The 18270-nt window shown below is 42.4% G+C and overlaps 1 protein-coding gene across 5 annotated transcripts in view; it reads right to left on the reverse strand.

Moving 5' to 3' along the window:
• trim54 (tripartite motif containing 54) overlaps positions 1 to 17388 on the reverse strand; it is a 26173-nt gene extending 8785 nt beyond the window's left edge. For 3 of the 5 annotated variants that reach the window (XR_004633451.1, XR_004633450.1, XM_034698888.1), the window contains exons 1-5: positions 15143 to 16730; positions 13677 to 13855; positions 10371 to 10551; positions 5286 to 5381; positions 4015 to 4248 (exon numbers count right to left, since the gene is read on the reverse strand). Coding sequence is in view for 1 of the 5 variants with exons in the window: in XM_034698888.1 (XP_034554779.1) it covers positions 4015 to 4248; positions 5286 to 5381; positions 10371 to 10551; positions 13677 to 13855; positions 15143 to 15334 (882 nt within the window). In the remaining 4 variants the exon portion in view is untranslated. Of the gene's footprint in view, positions 1 to 4014; positions 4249 to 5285; positions 5382 to 10370; positions 10552 to 13676; positions 13856 to 15142; positions 16731 to 17368 lie in introns of those variants that run through there. The other 2 variants (XR_004633453.1, XR_004633452.1) reach the window with 2 other exon arrangements.
• Between the last annotated feature and the right edge of the window lie 882 nt (positions 17389 to 18270).

Here is an 18270-nt window from a genome sequence, read left to right on the forward strand (position 1 = left end):
CCTAACCCTAACCCTAATCGTAACCCTAACCCTAATCGTAACCCTAACCCTAATCGTAACCCTAACCCTAACCCTAACCCTAATCGTAACCCTAACCCTAATCGTAACCCTAACCCTAACCCTAATCGTAACCCTAACCCTAACCCTAATCGTAACCCTAACCCTAACACTAATCGTAACCCTAACCCTAATCGTAACCCTAACCCTAACCCTAATCGTAACCCTAACCCTAATCGTAACACTAATCGTAACCCTAACCCTAATCGTAACCCTAACCCTAATCGTAACCCTAACCCTAATCGTAACCCTAACCCTAATCGTAACCCTAACCCTAACCCTAACCCTAATCGTAACCCTAACCCTAATCGTAACCCTAACCCTAACCCTAATCGTAACCCTAACCCTAACCCTAATCGTAACCCTAACCCTAACCCTAACCCTAATCCTAACCCTAACCCTAACCCTAATCGTAACACTAATCGTAACCCTAACCCTAATCGTAACCCTAACCCTAATCGTAACCCTAACCCTAATCGTAACCCTAACCCTAATCGTAACCCTAACCCTAACCCTAATCGTAACCCTAACCCTAATCGTAACCCTAACCCTAACCCTAATCGTAACCCTAACCCTAACCCTAATCGTAACACTAATCGTAACCCTAACCCTAATCGTAACCCTAACCCTAATCCTAACCCTAACCCTAACCCTAATCGTAACACTAATCGTAACCCTAACCCTAATCGTAACCCTAACCCTAACCCTAACCCTAACCCTAATCGTAACCCTAACCCTAACCCTAATCGTAACCCTAACCCTAATCGTAACCCTAACCCTAATCGTAACCCTAACCCTAACCCTAACCCTAATCGTAACCCTAACCCTAATCGTAACCCTAACCCTAACCCTAATCGTAACCCTAACCCTAACCCTAATCGTAACCCTAACCCTAACACTAATCGTAACCCTAACCCTAATCGTAACCCTAACCCTAACCCTAATCGTAACCCTAACCCTAATCGTAACACTAATCGTAACCCTAACCCTAATCGTAACCCTAACCCTAATCGTAACCCTAACCCTAATCGTAACCCTAACCCTAATCGTAACCCTAACCCTAACCCTAACCCTAATCGTAACCCTAACCCTAATCGTAACCCTAACCCTAACCCTAATCGTAACCCTAACCCTAACCCTAATCGTAACCCTAACCCTAACCCTAACCCTAATCCTAACCCTAACCCTAACCCTAATCGTAACACTAATCGTAACCCTAACCCTAATCGTAACCCTAACCCTAATCGTAACCCTAACCCTAATCGTAACCCTAACCCTAATCGTAACCCTAACCCTAACCCTAATCGTAACCCTAACCCTAATCGTAACCCTAACCCTAACCCTAATCGTAACCCTAACCCTAACCCTAACCCTAACCCTAATCGTAACCCTAACCCTAATCGTAACCCTAACCCTAACCCTAATCTTAACCCTAACCCTAACCCTAACCCTAATCGTAACCCTAACCCTAATCGTAACCCTAACCCTAACCCTAACCCTAATCCTAACCCTAACCCTTATCGTAACCCTAATCCTAACCCTAACCCTAACCCTAATCGTAACACTAATCGTAACCCTAACCCTAATCGTAACCCTAACCCTAACCCTAACCCTAACCCTAATCGTAACCCTAACCCTAACCCTAATCGTAACCCTAACCCTAATCGTAACCCTAACCCTAATCGTAACCCTAACCCTAACCCTAACCCTAATCGTAACCCTAACCCTAATCGTAACCCTAACCCTAACCCTAATCGTAACCCTAACCCTAACCCTAATCGTAACCCTAACCCTAACACTAATCGTAACCCTAACCCTAATCGTAACCCTAACCCTAACCCTAATCGTAACCCTAACCCTAATCGTAACACTAATCGTAACCCTAACCCTAATCGTAACCCTAACCCTAATCGTAACCCTAACCCTAATCGTAACCCTAACCCTAATCGTAACCCTAACCCTAACCCTAACCCTAATCGTAACCCTAACCCTAATCGTAACCCTAACCCTAACCCTAATCGTAACCCTAACCCTAACCCTAATCGTAACCCTAACCCTAACCCTAACCCTAATCCTAACCCTAACCCTAACCCTAATCGTAACACTAATCGTAACCCTAACCCTAATCGTAACCCTAACCCTAATCGTAACCCTAACCCTAATCGTAACCCTAACCCTAATCGTAACCCTAACCCTAACCCTAATCGTAACCCTAACCCTAATCGTAACCCTAACCCTAACCCTAATCGTAACCCTAACCCTAACCCTAACCCTAACCCTAATCGTAACCCTAACCCTAATCGTAACCCTAACCCTAACCCTAATCTTAACCCTAACCCTAACCCTAACCCTAATCGTAACCCTAACCCTAATCGTAACCCTAACCCTAACCCTAACCCTAATCCTAACCCTAACCCTTATCGTAACCCTAACCCTAACCCTAACCCTAACCCTAACCCTAATCCTAACCCTAACCCTAACCCTAATCCTAACCCTAACCCTTATCGTAACCCTAACCCTAACCCTAACCCTAACCCTAATCGTAACCCTAACCCTAATCGTAACCCTAACCCTAATCGTAACCCTAACCCTAACCCTAACCCTAATCGTAACCCTAACCCTAACCCTAACCCTAATCGTAACCCTAACCCTAATCGTAACGCTAACCCTAACCCTAATCGTAACCCTAACCCTAACCCTAACCCTAATCGTAACCCTAACCCTAACCCTAACCCTAATCTTAACCCTAACCCTAACCCTAATCGTAACCCTAACCCTAACCCTAACTCTAACCCTAATCTTAACCCTAACCCTATTCATAACCCATGCGTGTTGCATCAGCAGTAAGGAGGCTGGATTTCAAACTGTCTCCAGAAACACGTCTTATCATGTTGAGACATTTTAAAAATGTCTCAACATGATAAGACATATTTCTTTCCCAAAGTTTTAAAACTTGTTTAATTGTTTTACATGAACACAGAACAGAACAGCAGCACAGTTGACAGGATTAGAAATGAAGTTCTGTTAGAGAGAGTTCAGAGATGCGAAGAGGACTCTTAATGAAACCTTTATGATGCAACCCTGCTGTTTGTTTTCATCACGCTGTGTCAGTCTGAATTCGTGGGAGTAAATCCAGTGAGGTAAAAACTCCAATGAGTTTCCAGGATGTGAAATGTGATGTAATTTCAAAACTGAAAGGAAGCCAGTCGAGGATGACGTGCATGCTCCCTGCACAGACGTGTGCAGCCCTGGACCTCTATCTGTAAACTTTCATACACATTGCTGCACTCCTTAAAAAGTAAGGATCACAATGATCCTGATCTTAATCCCACTCACAAGTCCTGAACGACACAAACTGAAGCTTTCATGTGGATAAAATCTGATTCTTGATGCCCTGATCCCTCTGATCCCAAGCTTTGGTTTGAACTGGACCATGAGATGATGAGGTCAGTGGACAGGATGTGTGTGTGTTTGTGTGTGTTTGCATGTACGAGATCGATAGCTTGATCAATAGAGTACACAGGAGAGACTAACCCGCTCTCCAGCTGGATGAATTAATCATGTGTTTCAGTGTGAAGACACCATTGGTCTTTTAATGTATGCAGGCGCAGAGACCGAGCTGTCCTCTGAGGGGTTTGAGGAAGAGGAGCGCCTGACACGAAGGACTCCCCTCAGGCTTACTGCCTCAAAGAGCCCGTGATCATCAGCAGCCAATCAGGTTTGATCTCAGAGCTGAATCATGAATCCTGCAGAGCTTAAATTATCTAAGGTGGAAGGAAACTTTTGAGAGAATGTGGAAGTTCCTCACAGGAGCTTTAAAGGTCCAAATATGACGTTTTTACACACCAGAACATGAAGCTTGAAATCTTAAACTTATCACATCAGAAACTGGAACTTTGAGGTATGTCTTTCAGATCACCTGTGTCAATCAAACCTGGAAAATTCTGTGACACCCACCTGTATAAACAGAGGCATGTGCGGCTCCTCCATCGACTGTATCGCCGACTCCACCAGCGTCACAGCGACGTCCAGGTCGTCCCCGTGCCGACGGATGAGGGATCGGACGTGCTTGAGTTTATCGTCCTGCTCTTTGGTGATGAAGCCCACTAACTCCTGCTTCCTGTCCTCCAGGATGGCCACCAGGCGGTCGAAACTGTCAGCGAGGTGTCCTCTCATCCTCTGTCCGTTCTCCTGAGGGGAGAGGGAAATATACAAATATTTTTTAATTTTTTTAAAGTTATATTATTAGGGATTTTTGCCTTTATTGGATAGGAAATCTGGAGAGAGTGTTACGGCTTGAGCAAAGGACTAGGACCCAAATGCAGAGTACAGGGAAAAAGTATTTATTAAGCAAAAACCAAGGTTCAACAAAAAGCGCCTTGCGGGTAAAAACAACTGAGAAAAAGTACAAAACTAGGAGTAACACAAAATCACCCAAAAGGGGAAAAAGGTTCTATCAAAAACTCACAAACAAAAACTAGGAATCAATCCTCTGGAAACAACTCGAGATAAGTAAACAGAAAAGCGTGGCTTGAATCTCCTCAGGAGCAAGGCTACAACGGGACATGGAGCATGCGGCTAGAGGAATAATCTGGCACTGGAGGAGTGTTTGGTGGTGGCTTAAGAAGCCAGTGCTGATGAGCAGATCAGGGACAGGTGTGCCTGATGAACCTCACTGCTGAGGAGACCGGCCCCGCCCCTACCCATGCAACCTGCAGGCAGAGAGAGAGAGGGTTAGGGCAAATCACACAACAAATCAGGACCATAACAGTGAGACAGGAAACATGAGGAGTGGAGAGTGGAGAGTAGGGGAAGACATGCAGTGAATGGTCGACCAGCCAGGAGTTGAGCCGGCGACCTCTGTGACAAGGACTGTAGCCTCTATACGTGGGGCTCTTAGACCGCCAGGCCACTAGCGCCCCAAATATACAAACATTTTTAATGCGCTGTCTCCATCTATTTCCAACTTGTTCAAGTCTACATATAAACCTTTATTTTACTACCTGTGTATACCTGCACAAGCCTCAATGTTTATTTATTTTGCACCAGTAAATAAGCTATGCATACCAATCTACGACCTGTCTATGTTTACATCTTTTCTTAATTTCTCCACAAAAATCATCTTTGCATTTTAGTTTTTTGAATGCCCTTGTTCATGTGTGTTCATGTGTGTGTGTGTGTGTGTGTGTGTGTGTGTGTGTGTGTGTGTGTGTGTGTGTGTGTGTAACCTCTATAGTGCGACAGGTTTCCTCCATCTGTGAGATCACCCCCTGGACTTGGTCGTTTGTTGCAACCAAGGCCGCGATGCCGTCGCTCAGCTCTGTCTGCAGAACACCAACACATCACGACATCACATTAGTGACACTGATTTAGGAACCAAGGTTACACTTAAGTTTATACATTAATGTTATTGTTTGATAGGGATGTAAGGATACACTCAACCCACGATTCGACATCTGCTGAGACCGTGTTGGAGAGATGGATAGAGGGAGATGAAGAGAGAGATGATAGTGGAGAGAAGGATAGTAGTAGTTATAATGATAATAATAATACATTTTATTTTGGGCGCCTTTCAGATCACCCAAGGTCACCTTACAGATCATAAAAGCATACATCATTAAAACATCATAAAAACAAACAAACAAACAAACAAAAAGTAATAAATAAAAACTAAAAACTAGTGAGGTGCAGAGAGTCCAGTTTAGAGTGAATATGCCAGTTTGAACAGCTGAGTTTTGAGTTGGGATTTGAATGATGTTATGGAGTCCGACTGTCTTATGTGTGGGGGGAGGGAGTTCCAGAGTCTGGGTGCTGAGCAGCTGAAGGCTTGGGCACCCATGGTGATGAAGCGTGATGGTGGAATTGTTAACAGTCCAGCAGAGGTTGAGCGGAGGGAGCAGGAGGGAGTGTATTCATGAAGGAGGTCGCGGAGGTAAGTGGGGGCCAGGTTATGAAGAGCTTTGTAGGTGAGGAGAAGGTTTTTGTAGTGGATGTGGTTTTGTACAGGGAGCCAGTGAAGTTGGATGAGAACAGGAGTGATGTGGTTAGATGATTTGGTGCGGGTGATGATCCGGGCGGCCGAGTTCTGAATGATTTGCAGTCTGTTGATCAGTTTGGTGGGGAGTCCGGTGAGGAGGGCGTTGCAGTAATCGATACTGGAAGTGACAAATGAGTGAACCAGGATTTCGGTGCTGGATTGGGACAGTGAGGGGCGGAGTCTGGAGATGTTGCGGAGGTGGAAGAATGCAGTCCGGGTGATGTTTTGAATGTGTGGTGCGAATGAGAGAGTGCTGTCCAGAATGACGCCGAGGCTCTTCACTTGAGGGGAGAAGGGTACAGGGAATCCGTCGATGATGACGGGTGGGGCTGGGGTGTGTTGAGATTTGGTGAGGGTGGATTTGGAGCCGATGAGCAGGGCCTCGGTTTTATTCCCATTGAGTTTCAGGAAGTTCCTGCTCATCCAGCTCCGGATGTCTGCAAGGCGGGTGATGAGGGAGGTGGGAGGAATGGCAGCGGTGGGTTTGGAGGAGATGTAGACTTGAGTATCATCGGCGTAACAGTGGAAATGGACCCCATGGTGACGGAGGAGTGTGCCCAGGGGGAGGAGGTAAATAATAAAAAGGAGTGGACCCAAAACTGACCCTTGGGGGACACCCAGTGAGACACCCGAACACCCTGACTTGTGGTTGTAGCCACACTGATTTGTTTCTTGCATTCTTGGTAGTGGTTTCTGTTTGTCCTTGATAATGTTCAGGTGTGTGATCAGACTTTTTAATGTGGGGTGGCTCAGCTGGGGCAACTTCAAAAAGTGCCACAACAGAGCGACAACATTTGAATCTTCTTAGTTTAAGTCTTTAAAGGTGACATATCACGCTTTTTTCATCAACATATATTGGTCTAAGAGGTCCCCAAAACATGTCTTTAAAGTTTATGCTCAAAAAAACACTTTGAAATCAGATTTTGGTCTGCCTGAAAATCCCTCTTCTTCAGTCCTCCTCAGAACACTCTGTTTTCTCTCTGACCACGCCCCCTCAGGAAGTGGATGTGCCTCGGCTCTCCAGCACGTTGATCTAATGTTTACATGTTGGCTGAATATACACGGCTGCTCAGAGATCGCGTTACTTCAACCCTCTGAATCTGATCCAGAATCTGATCCTGACGGAGAGGCGCCTGCAGCAGGACCTTTCTGAAGGATTGGTCACAGATTTAGTGTTTCTTGTTGTTTTATTTATCAGTATGTAGACGTGTGTCTTGGTACACAGCTACGAACATGTAGCTATGTGGCTATGCTAACTAGCGCTAGCACTTATCCATGATAAATAAAAATCCTCCACTAGATCTTCAAATCTGCAGACGTGGGGAGTAAAACCGACCTCTGCCAGAAAGGCAGCGGGACCTTTTCTGAAGGATTGGTCACAGATTCTGTTTCTTGTTGTTTTATTTGTCAGTATGTAGACGTGTGTCTTGCTACACAGCTACAGCTACGACATGTAGCTATGTAGCTATGCTAATTAGCGCTAGCACTTATCCATGACAAATAAAAATCATCCACTAGATCTTCAAATCTGCAGACGTGGGGAGTAAAACCGACCTTTGTGTTTATTAAGACAGCCTACAACTAGCATGCCTCCCTCCTAAGCTCCTTGTTAGCACACATTTGTGCAGGGAATGAAAAACGGAGGAGGGATTCAGTATTATTTTATACAGTCTATGGGCTGAACAAGCTCCGAGCTCTGACTCCGTGACAGACCGGATATTGTTGTTACGTAACAAAAACACGGAAGTCTGAAACGGCTCGTTTCACACACATTTACAGAAAGGTGGAGAAATCAGAACAGGGGCAGAATGGATTCTTTTCATTCTCGGGGGGTTTGTAGACAGGGACACATATTTCAGGTAGAGAACCATTAAAAAGTCAATTTTGCATGATATGTCACCTTTAAGGACTTGTTGTCCAAAGTCCGACCTCTGAAACAGCCAATCATAGTTTAGGTGAATCTTCCAGCCTCTATCCTCTGCACTCTGAGAACTGTTCAATGAGTAGGCTTTAATCACCTAATAAACCACCCCATGACTCACCAGCCTGCCTCACTGTAGAGTATAATGTGACATCATGCATGTTAATTATAGTTAGTCTCAGCCTCTGTTCCGTCTGAGTGTTATTTAAAGTGTTATTAGTGTACAAACACTCACAGGACAAAGGAAAGTAAAAATAAACTAACTTTTGTGTTTGGGGTTAACCTTTGCACAAAGATGGAGGATCAACAACTTTTCCTGGACCTCATCTAAATTTCAGATGAGTGAATCAGAGACAGAGTGAGAGATGGAGACGCCGGCGCTGAAATGTCAACAAAGCCAACTGCTCAATAACAAACCCGACGACGTCACCACAGCTGCCATCTGCATGACAAAACTGCTGCTCTCTGTCTTTGTGGGACTTTCTGTGTCCACATGTGTGAGAGAAAAATGAGTGAATACAGCTTTTATGTTGTATTTTTAGTGTTTAGGTTTTCTTTTGGTGTTGAGTTGATTGACCCCAACACGGTCTCAGCAGATGTGTGTCTAACATGAGTCTGGTCCTGCTGGAGGTTTCTGCCTGTTAAAGGAAGTTTGTCCTTGCCACTGTAATTTGCTACACACTGAGATCCTGTCTTTCCCTCACTTATTCACTTACTTTGACTCTCCCTGTCCCATTAAAGTTACTAACCATAGACCTCTCTGGAGTCCCTGAGCTCCCTTGTCTCGTAGGTTCCTCTGGATCTCTGTTGCTGTGGACGTACCAGACTCCAGCTGCTACAACTACTACTATCCATCTTACCAGCATCATCTCTCTCTCTCTCTCTCTCTTCATCTCCCTCTATCCCTCTCTCCAACACGGTCTCAGCAGATGTGTGTCTAACATGAGTCTGGTCCTGCTGGAGGTTTCTGCCTGTTAAAGGAAGTTTGTCCTTGCCACTGTAACTTGCTAAATGCTGCAAAGTGCTCTGCTCATGGTGGATTAAGATGAGATCAGACTGAGTCCTGTCTGTAAGATGGGACTGGATCTTATCCCGTCTTGATGTTGGGTCTTTGTTAATAATAGAACATAGAGTACGGTCTAGACCGGCTCTGTTTGGAAAGAGTCTGAGGATAACGTTTGCTGTGATTTGGAGCTATACAAGTGTTTGATAATGATTAAACCCTAACATAAAGTTTGCTTGGTCCAGCTGTGGAACATAAATAAAAATAAAATGATCACTCTCAGGTGAATTTAAGTTGTTGAGGGTTTTTATCAAAATTTGATGCCAGCAAAATGTTTCAATAAAGTTGTGACAGAGACATCTTTACAATCGTGTTGAATTAGCTCTTCTTTTAACAACACTGTAAATGTTCGTGAACCCAGGAGACCAGTTTCTGGAGTTTTCAAAGTGAAATGTTTTTGATGCTCCAACTGTTTCCAAGTCAGGACTGCAGGCAGGCCAGTTCAGTACCTGGACTCTTCTACTACAGAACCATGCTGTTGTAACACGTGCAGAATGTGGTTTGGCATCGTCTTGCTGAAATCTGTAAGGTCTTCCTGAAGAAGTCATTGTCTGGATGGCAGCATGTGTTGCTCCTAAACCTGTATATACTGTTCAGCATTAATTGAGCCTTCACAGATGTGGAAGCTACCCATGCCATGGACTCTTATGATCTCCAGACCATCACGCTGGCTTTGAACTGTGAGCTGATAACAAGCCGGGTGGTCCCTCTCCTCTTCAGAGCGGAGGACACAGCGTCCATGATTTCCAAAAAGAATGTCAGATTTTGATTCATCAGACCACAGGACAGTTTTCTACTTCGCCTCAGTCTAGATGTGTAACATACCCATGCTAAAGACAATTATGAATCCCCATACCATCAGAGATAGTGGCTTTGGAACTGTGCACTCATAACAAGCTGTCTTCTTTAGAGAGGAGAAGAGGGCGTCCAGGATTTCCAAAAAGAATGTCAAACGTTGATTTGCACTTCACCTCAGTCCATCTTAAATAGGCTTGGGACCAGAGAAGCTGTTGGCATTTCTGGTTCATGTTTACATATTGTGGTTTCCTCTTTGCATTGTACAGTTTCAACCTGAATTTGTGGATATGAAGATTAACTGTGTTTGTGCTATTTTAAATTAAATACAAAGTTTAAAGGATTTGTAAACCATCAAATTCTGCTTTTATCAACATTTCACACAGCGTCTCAAGTTTTGGGTTCTTTTCCGACACCAACTCTACTCCAGGTGTAATACCTATCAAAGACCTCCTCTATAAAGAATGTTAACTCACTAATATGATCACATCTTTTACCTTCTGTGTCACGTACACGCTGCTGAGCGGCGCCACCTCACAGTCTTTGTGTTTCCCGAACACTTTGCACATGGAGCAGGTCGGCGTCTGACAAGACAGGCAGTAGATGTTGATCTTCTCTTCTTCGTGGTCCTCACACATCAGATGCTGCTGCTGCTGCCCAGGCTTTATGCACACAAGCCTGGAGGACAAACGAAATGAAGATGGGTTTATTGAATATGGATTACAACGTCAGCAGGGAGACAAGCTAAATATTTCGCTCAGGAGAAACCCTACCAGGCTAGCACGTCTCAGCTGAAAAACACAGAGCCTCCAAAACTCAGAACTCTGAAACTTCAACCTGCTTCATTCAAAGATTTGAAAGGTTTGGGTTCCAGACTCCTTTCAAAATTAACCTTTTAGCCATCATGAGGAAGAAGACGAATGCAATAAAGCAACTTGATAGATCAGCTGAAGACGCCAAACTCCTGCTTTACATTCCTGAAACAAGCTGGACGTCCAATTTTTTACTAACAAACAATCCAAGTTAAGGTCTTTCTGCAGAACAACACAAAAAGAACAGGACCTCTGCAAAAATCAATCATTTTAATGCATGCATAATATGCTTAAAGTGCTCTCAAGGGAAAACATTATTGATATACAATTTGATTTCTAGGCACCAGCGGCTCACGAGACTGGGCAACACTGTCTGCATCGTAAAACTGGTTTAGTTTACTTCTGCTGTCGACGACGACGACGAATTCTGACGTCAGAGGATGATTAAAGAAACACGTCAAGACTTCAAAGATCAGCCAAGATACATTTTCCAACTTGATTTATGACTGCAAATGTCCAACCATTATTACCCTCTCAATGCAAAACAATGAATAATGATAAAGGCAGGAATAAGCAGCAACGTTAACACACCACTGCCCACCATGTTTGCCTTAAAGGACCTCACATGGGAGTCACAGTGGTGCGTGTGGGCAGCTTGGACAGGGGAGGCATTGGCACCGGTACGGAGATCCTGAAAAGCGACGAAAACTGAAACAAACAATTATGCAATCGGTGGTCCTTTGTCCTCTGACGTAGGTGTCCCTGATGATTAAGTAATAAGAAATCCTTGCACATTTAAAAAAAGACGAGAAACTGTGAGTTATAAAACACTCGGAGGGTTCACTGCGAACAATCTATTTTATGATTTTAAGCCCACACAGATAACGAGGGGAGTCCTTTCCGCCAGCATCTCCCTTCTTTACGTGTGACTCACTGAGCTTCTATTTCAGAGTGGAAAGTGACAAATCTACACCGAGGGTGACTGAAGTATCAGTCGCAGACAAGTGTGTAAACTTATAAAACAAAGGCAGATGGACGGAAGAGGCTTCTACTTTTTACACACGTAACAACAGACTTTAGAAAACACAGCATGTTTGACTGACAGATAGCTGAGAGATAATGTATGAGCGAGCGAGTCCCGACAAGGTGAGCAGGACTTGCATTGAGATGGTTGGGGTCCAGTAGCCAGTGGCAGTTCTAGACCAATTTTACTGGGGGGGCCAGGCTGGCGCCAAGGGTGTAGTCAGAGGGACACATTCAACCCTGACAAAAGAGACTGCAAAGGGCGAGGACCGGCTGAGAACAAACTAGCAAAACATCAGTGCATCCCTTTATACTTGACATATATACTACTGTGTACTACATCAACATGCAGACTGACAGAAGCTGTTTGGATGTTTACACTCAACATGAGTCCCTTAGCGCTCTAAGGGACTGGAACCAAGTGCCACACGCATGTGTTCTGCCTGTAACATCGGCACAATACCAAAGCTTTTTTTATTGTATAATATCATTTTGGTGTTGAGGGGGGGCCACAGGGGGGTCCAGGTTCAGTTTTACAGGGGCACTGGCCCCTGATGGCCCCTCCCCAGAACCGCCACTGCCAGTAGCTCCTCAGGCTGCTCTCACATCTGTGCCCGCTAACTGTCATTATTTCCTGACTCTATAAAGACCAACCTGAGACCACACTAACTTTTTACCACAGTAAGAGGGGGAATGATAAGACGTGTGATCTGGTTGTCTCAAGCATCGCTTCTGATGTTGAGAACTATCCACCGTTGTTATGAGGTTTTGACCAATCAGAAGCATTCTATTCAATTCCATTCCGTTCTGCTTTGATCTGTTGGGTTCCGTTCAGCTCCATTCCATTCCATTCTATTCTGTTTGGTTCTGTTCTGCTTTGATCTACTCTCTCTTCGTTTAGTTTAGTTTAGTTTAGTTTAGTTCCGTTCTATTCCATTCCTGGAGATATTGAGACTTTTAAATGTAAACTTAAAACATATTTATTCAGTCTGGCTTTTATGTAGGGTTTAACAATTTTATTACTTTACTTTTTTACTTTTATATTGATTTTAAAGTTGTTTTGTTATTTTATTAATTTCAACTTTTTGTTTTCTAATGATCTAGTCAGTTTGATATTTTTTGCCTTTAATTTATTCATTTTAACTATTTATATTCTTAATATTAATTTGATGCTTTAACTTATTGCAATTACACATATTTTATTATTGTCGGTGTGCATTAGTCTCTATTTTAAAATCAATTTTTGTATTTAATATGTTTTGCCATTATTTTTTTTCTGCTTCTTTCTTGTTTTTAATGGCTGTAAAGCACTTTGGGTTGCATTTGATTTGTATGCTAGGTGCTATATAAATAAAGCAGGATTTGCACTAAGCTGCACTTTCACTTTCTTTGTAAATATTTTTATTCTATTCTAAGGTTGTTTTTTTTTACTTTTACATACTTATTTATGTGTGTTTTTATTTGTGTGCCATGCAAAATTTTGTTATGCCTGCACAATGACAATAAAGAAACTTGAATCTTGAATCTTGAAAGCTTGATTGATTGATTGATTGTGTCTTATTATTTAAAAAAAGCATCAGAAAAATATTTATTCATGCTTTTATTCTCTATTTAAAACCACTGTATCATTTCAGTCAGCCTCAGTTTGTCATTACACATTTTGGATTATTCAACTACTTTATGGAATTAAATAAAGAGCTAATCACTGAATAATGAGAGGATCAACTCTGCATGACTGCTTTCACTGAAGTCAGAAACCTGAAGGCAGACGGTGGAGAACATTGAGGACTCTGCTGCCCTCCACTGGTTATAAACCATGATTACAATAACATGCATACAGTCTGCTTCTATAAACAGACTTCTCTGCTGAGTGAGATTAAAATATGTGACATTATAGACGTTTACATGTTTACAAGTCAACAAGTGGACAAGGGGGATTGAAGCAGAGCATTATTTTCACACACTCACCCTGAGGACTCCTGCTGCCTGTAGAGGTCTATGATGTTCTCCACCAGCAGGTTCCTCTGCAGACCGTAGACCCCATGGCGGTCCAGGACGACCTCATGGCGGCAGGATGGACAGCGAAACCGTCCGCCACTCGCTGTGAGGCTGGAGGAGCCGCGGGACTGCCACAGAGGGTTAGCTGACTGGAGGAGGAGTGGAAGGGAGAGTAGAGGGGATCAAACTTCAGGTGTTTAGGTTTAGGCTGAAAGAGGAAACTGTTCAAAGAATCCAAACAGCAGCAGGAGGAGGTCAGGTTTCAATGTGCACATGGTGTGAAGAAAACTGGCTTCTTCACTGCGATGTTCGACAGTGTTTGTGTGTGTTCTTCAGGCAGACACCCTCTCTACTTTTCAGAGTGGGCTTCAAACTTTCCTTTTTGATAAAGCTTATAGTTAGAGCTGGATCAGGCTTGGACCAGATCTTAGTTATGCTGCTTTAGGCTTAGACGGCCGGGGAACTAACACTGGGATCCCCTCTCTCCTCTCTCTGCCTGTCACTTACTTTAACTCTTCCTGTCCCATTAAAGTTACTAACCTAGACCTTTCTGGAGTCCTTTCCAGACTCCAGCTGCTACAACTACTACTATCCGTCTCCCCACTATCATCTCTCTCTCTCTCTCTCTCTCTTCATCTCCCTCTATCCCTCTCTCCAACACGGTCTCAGCAGATGTGTGTCTAACATGAGTCTGGTCCTGCTGGAGGTTTCTGCCTGTTAAAGGAAGTTTGTCCTTGCCACTGTAACTTGCTAAATGCTGCAAAGTGCTCTGCTCATGGTGGATTAAGATGAGATCAGACTGAGTCCTGTCTGTAAGATGGGACTGGATCTGATCCTGTCTTGATGTTGGGATGGTGAGGATTGTGAACAATGATGAGTTATGAAGTACAGATAACAGGCGTCTTTCCTTCACCCCCATCTGAAAGAAACCATCAAACTCTTCAGGCTCTATTTTCTACAAAGTTGCTGAGTAGTTTTTCAGTCTTGTGATTTGCTCTTCTTGTTTTTTCTGTGATGTCTAGAGAAAACAAAAAGTCATGGTGGGCCTGGATATTTGGAGGTTGTCTTGATTTTTTAACTTGACTTTGAAAGACAGAAATCTTAAGGGTCGAGGTAAATGGTGATCTATGTTCTTTCAGTCAAAGGAGGGGAAGTTTGGCACTATTTTCTCCAAAAAGGCTTTTCATACATCGGGCCAAATATTTGGATTATGTGGAGGGCTATATTGAGAGGAGATGGGGGTATGTGGACTGTCTGTTTCTCTTTAAATTGCTGTGATATAAGTTGTAACTTAAAGCTTTAACTAGCCTTGACTACCATACTAACTTTGAGTCATCCAATATCAGTTAGTCAATCAGTCTGGCAGCTTTTAAAGGATGATGAGTTTTTGAATGTTGCTGGCATTAAAAATCTGAATTTACAGCTGTTAGATTTACCTGGAAGATGTCGTTGGCACACTTGCGGCAGAGGTTGTGCTGGCAGGGCAGGATGACCACAGGTTTGGAGAACATTTCCAGACAGACCGGGCAGATCAGCTGCTTCTCCAGGTTCTCCATGGTGGCTCCTCTTCCAGCACCGGGCCCGGAGCTGCCTGCTGATGGAGGCTTGAAACCGAGAGCAAAGTTCATCACCTCTGGCTTGTTAGCAGAAAGTCAAAAGGGTAACAGGGTGATAAACACAAGAGAGGGAATATCCCAGCTTCTTTTTCCTTGATATTAATATCCAAACAGGTCTGTGGTGATGTTGTTGCTGCTGATTTTAGAGGTTTTTCTCTTCGTCTTCTGTTCTGAGTCACTACGTCAGTGTCCCCAGCTGTCCATCCCTCTAGCCCTCTGCCAGTTTATCTAACCCCCATGTAAAGACCCTCCCTTGCCCCCCATCTCAATCCCACAGCAGCCGCACTGTTGACTGTTGATATTTTTAGCTCTTCGGTTTGTTCTGGCTTGGGTTACTGTTTAAACTGCGTTCCACAACCACACCATTGGAAAGTCATGCTGGGGCAGAGTATTAGGCCGGTGCCAGCGTTAGAAAGATAATGTGTTTATGCAGCCTGATACCCAACAGGGGATGGAAGGGATATTATGCAACCTCTCACTGCTGTGTTTGGGTCCTTAGCACATTGACATCAACAGCTAGCTCCATTTCTTAGCATACACTTCAGTTTATTACAACATGAATAAGTGTATAGGGAGTTTAAAAGATGGCACCCACCTTTTGGTACTCTAAAGTTAGCTAGTTTATGCTTATCTGTACTAATATTGGTTGTTTTGGTTTGTTTTAAAGAGCTATTGAAGGGTTAGCTCCCTGAATGAGACAATGTTTTCACCAAAATATTAGCTATCAGAAAAAGAAAACATATCTAAATCAAACAACACAGGAGAAACAGCTAATTTCAATTTCTGAAGAAGTGATTATTATTCAGGACTTACATTCAGAGAGAGTTTTAGCTAGCTAGTAGCGTAGCAGTTTGTCACAACACAATAAGGCGTACAGGGAGTTTTTGATTGAAAAATCTGTTCCAACTTAGTGGTTTAGCATTGTTAAGCTACCTACAGGCTAGTTAGCATCTATTTGAGATGTTCTGGGAAGTTAAATGTTACCTTTTATATGCTTATCTCTATTAATGTTGGCTGTTCTAGCTGGCTTCAGCAGCTAAGACAGACATTACTAGTTAGCTGTACCATTATTTAGCATTTTCGTACACACTACTATAAACTAACTAGGAGCACTTTTAAGCTAGCCAGACATAAAATAGCTACTTAAGCCTAAGTTAGCTAGCATTTGCTTATCTTTACTAACACCAGTTGTTTTGGTTGGTTTTACAGAAATGTTTGCTATCTAACTTAAGGAGGAGAAATATATTGTCTCTATATTGTCTATAGTTGTATCAGCAAAAGAAGATTCTTATGTATTTTGAGGGAAAATAACTTAATAAACAACCAACGGTGCCTTCACAGGGTGTTGCATGAGCTTTAAGCTAGCTTATAGCATAGCTCTAGCTACCAAAGTACTGTAACCATCTATTTAGCCAAAATTTTGATTGGTTCTGGGAACAATGGGCTCATTTATTTAAAATGTACTTGTTACATATAAGTCTTTGGCATATTTATCAAGTGAAAAAAAACAAAACAAATCATGTTTTAGGCTAATGTGTTTTGGCATAAAAGAAACAATGATGGGATGTTCAGTTACGCAAAACAAAAAACTGTAAAATACAAAATATTTCTATAAAATTGTAAAATTGCTAAGATTAAATTCTGTCAATTATAATCAGGATTTTGGCACATTAGCTAAAATTATGCATTAAAGATATTGGGCAAATCTTATTTCATACTTTTCTGATATGGACTGTTTTATACTTGATTTTTTTTGTAAGAAGAAAAGTTAAAAAAAAATATATATATATATATATTAGAATATGTGTCACATGTTCACCTGTTAGAAAACGTTAATATTACACTGACAGGCGCAGACTTGACCTGATGGTTGAGTTTCATGCCTATGTGGCGGGTGGCCCGGGTTCGAGTCCAGCCTGCGGCCTCTGTCCCGCATGTCCCCCTCTCTCTCCCAATTTCCTGTCCACTGTCCTCTTCTCTTTAAAATAAAAAGGTGTAAAAGCCCAAAAAAAAATTTAAAAATAGTAATAAAAAAAATACACTTACACTTAAAGTGGTAGGTAGACAATCTTGTTAAAGTGCTGAAACTTTAAGCCACTTTGGCTTCATTTTCTTATGTCAAATATTTTAATTTCTTCTTAATTAACATTATTTGTCACAAAATGAAAAACATGACATTTGTGTGATCCATTTCAAAGTCTCGTTTCACAAGCAGTACCATTTGCTGTAATTAAAATGTCTTTATGATTGAGTCATAGAGTCAGAGGAGGCAGTATGAAAATAAAGCAGATTAAGAGAGAGCCCGTTAGTAACTAGAGCCTGATATAAAGCTCAAACATACAGGGAACATTTATATCTGAACTAAGCACGCCATCTGCTGCTTGCTGTGGGCAAGTAAAGCAATATTAAGTGGATGTTTTTATCAGCATCAGTGGTGATGGTATTACAAAGAACAGATGTGTGACGTCCACTGAGATCATGATCTTTGTAAATCCAGAGGGGTCTTTGAGGGTTTTAATCCCCTGAGGAGCTTTAACTGCTCTTCAATAACAAACCACACATGGTGAACTTTCTTAGGATTATTCTGTAAATCACTTACACTACTTTACTTAAACTTTGAGAAATGATAAATATGAGCCTTACAATGTTATTCAATAAGCACTAAAACTTAAAATTAAACATCTACAAAGGGAGTGTGGTTGCATTAGAAAGAATTTGAGAATTTGAATCTGAGTCTTTATAAAAAATTCACAAAGAGAGAGGACATCATGGGGCTATTTCTTATTCAGTTTAGGGTAAAATAAAATAATGTTTTTTCTTAAAAAAAAATAGAAATGCCTAACTTTCAAATTCCCACATATTTGTTTTAGGCCCTGGGGCAGAAAAAATGTTAAATTTTACTTAAAAAAACTTCTGTTTATGTAAATTGCGACTACCAGTGTTGTGAT

The sequence above is a fragment of the Notolabrus celidotus genome, chromosome 13, assembly GCF_009762535.1.
Source record: "Notolabrus celidotus isolate fNotCel1 chromosome 13, fNotCel1.pri, whole genome shotgun sequence".
NCBI lineage: Eukaryota > Metazoa > Chordata > Actinopteri > Labriformes > Labridae > Notolabrus > Notolabrus celidotus.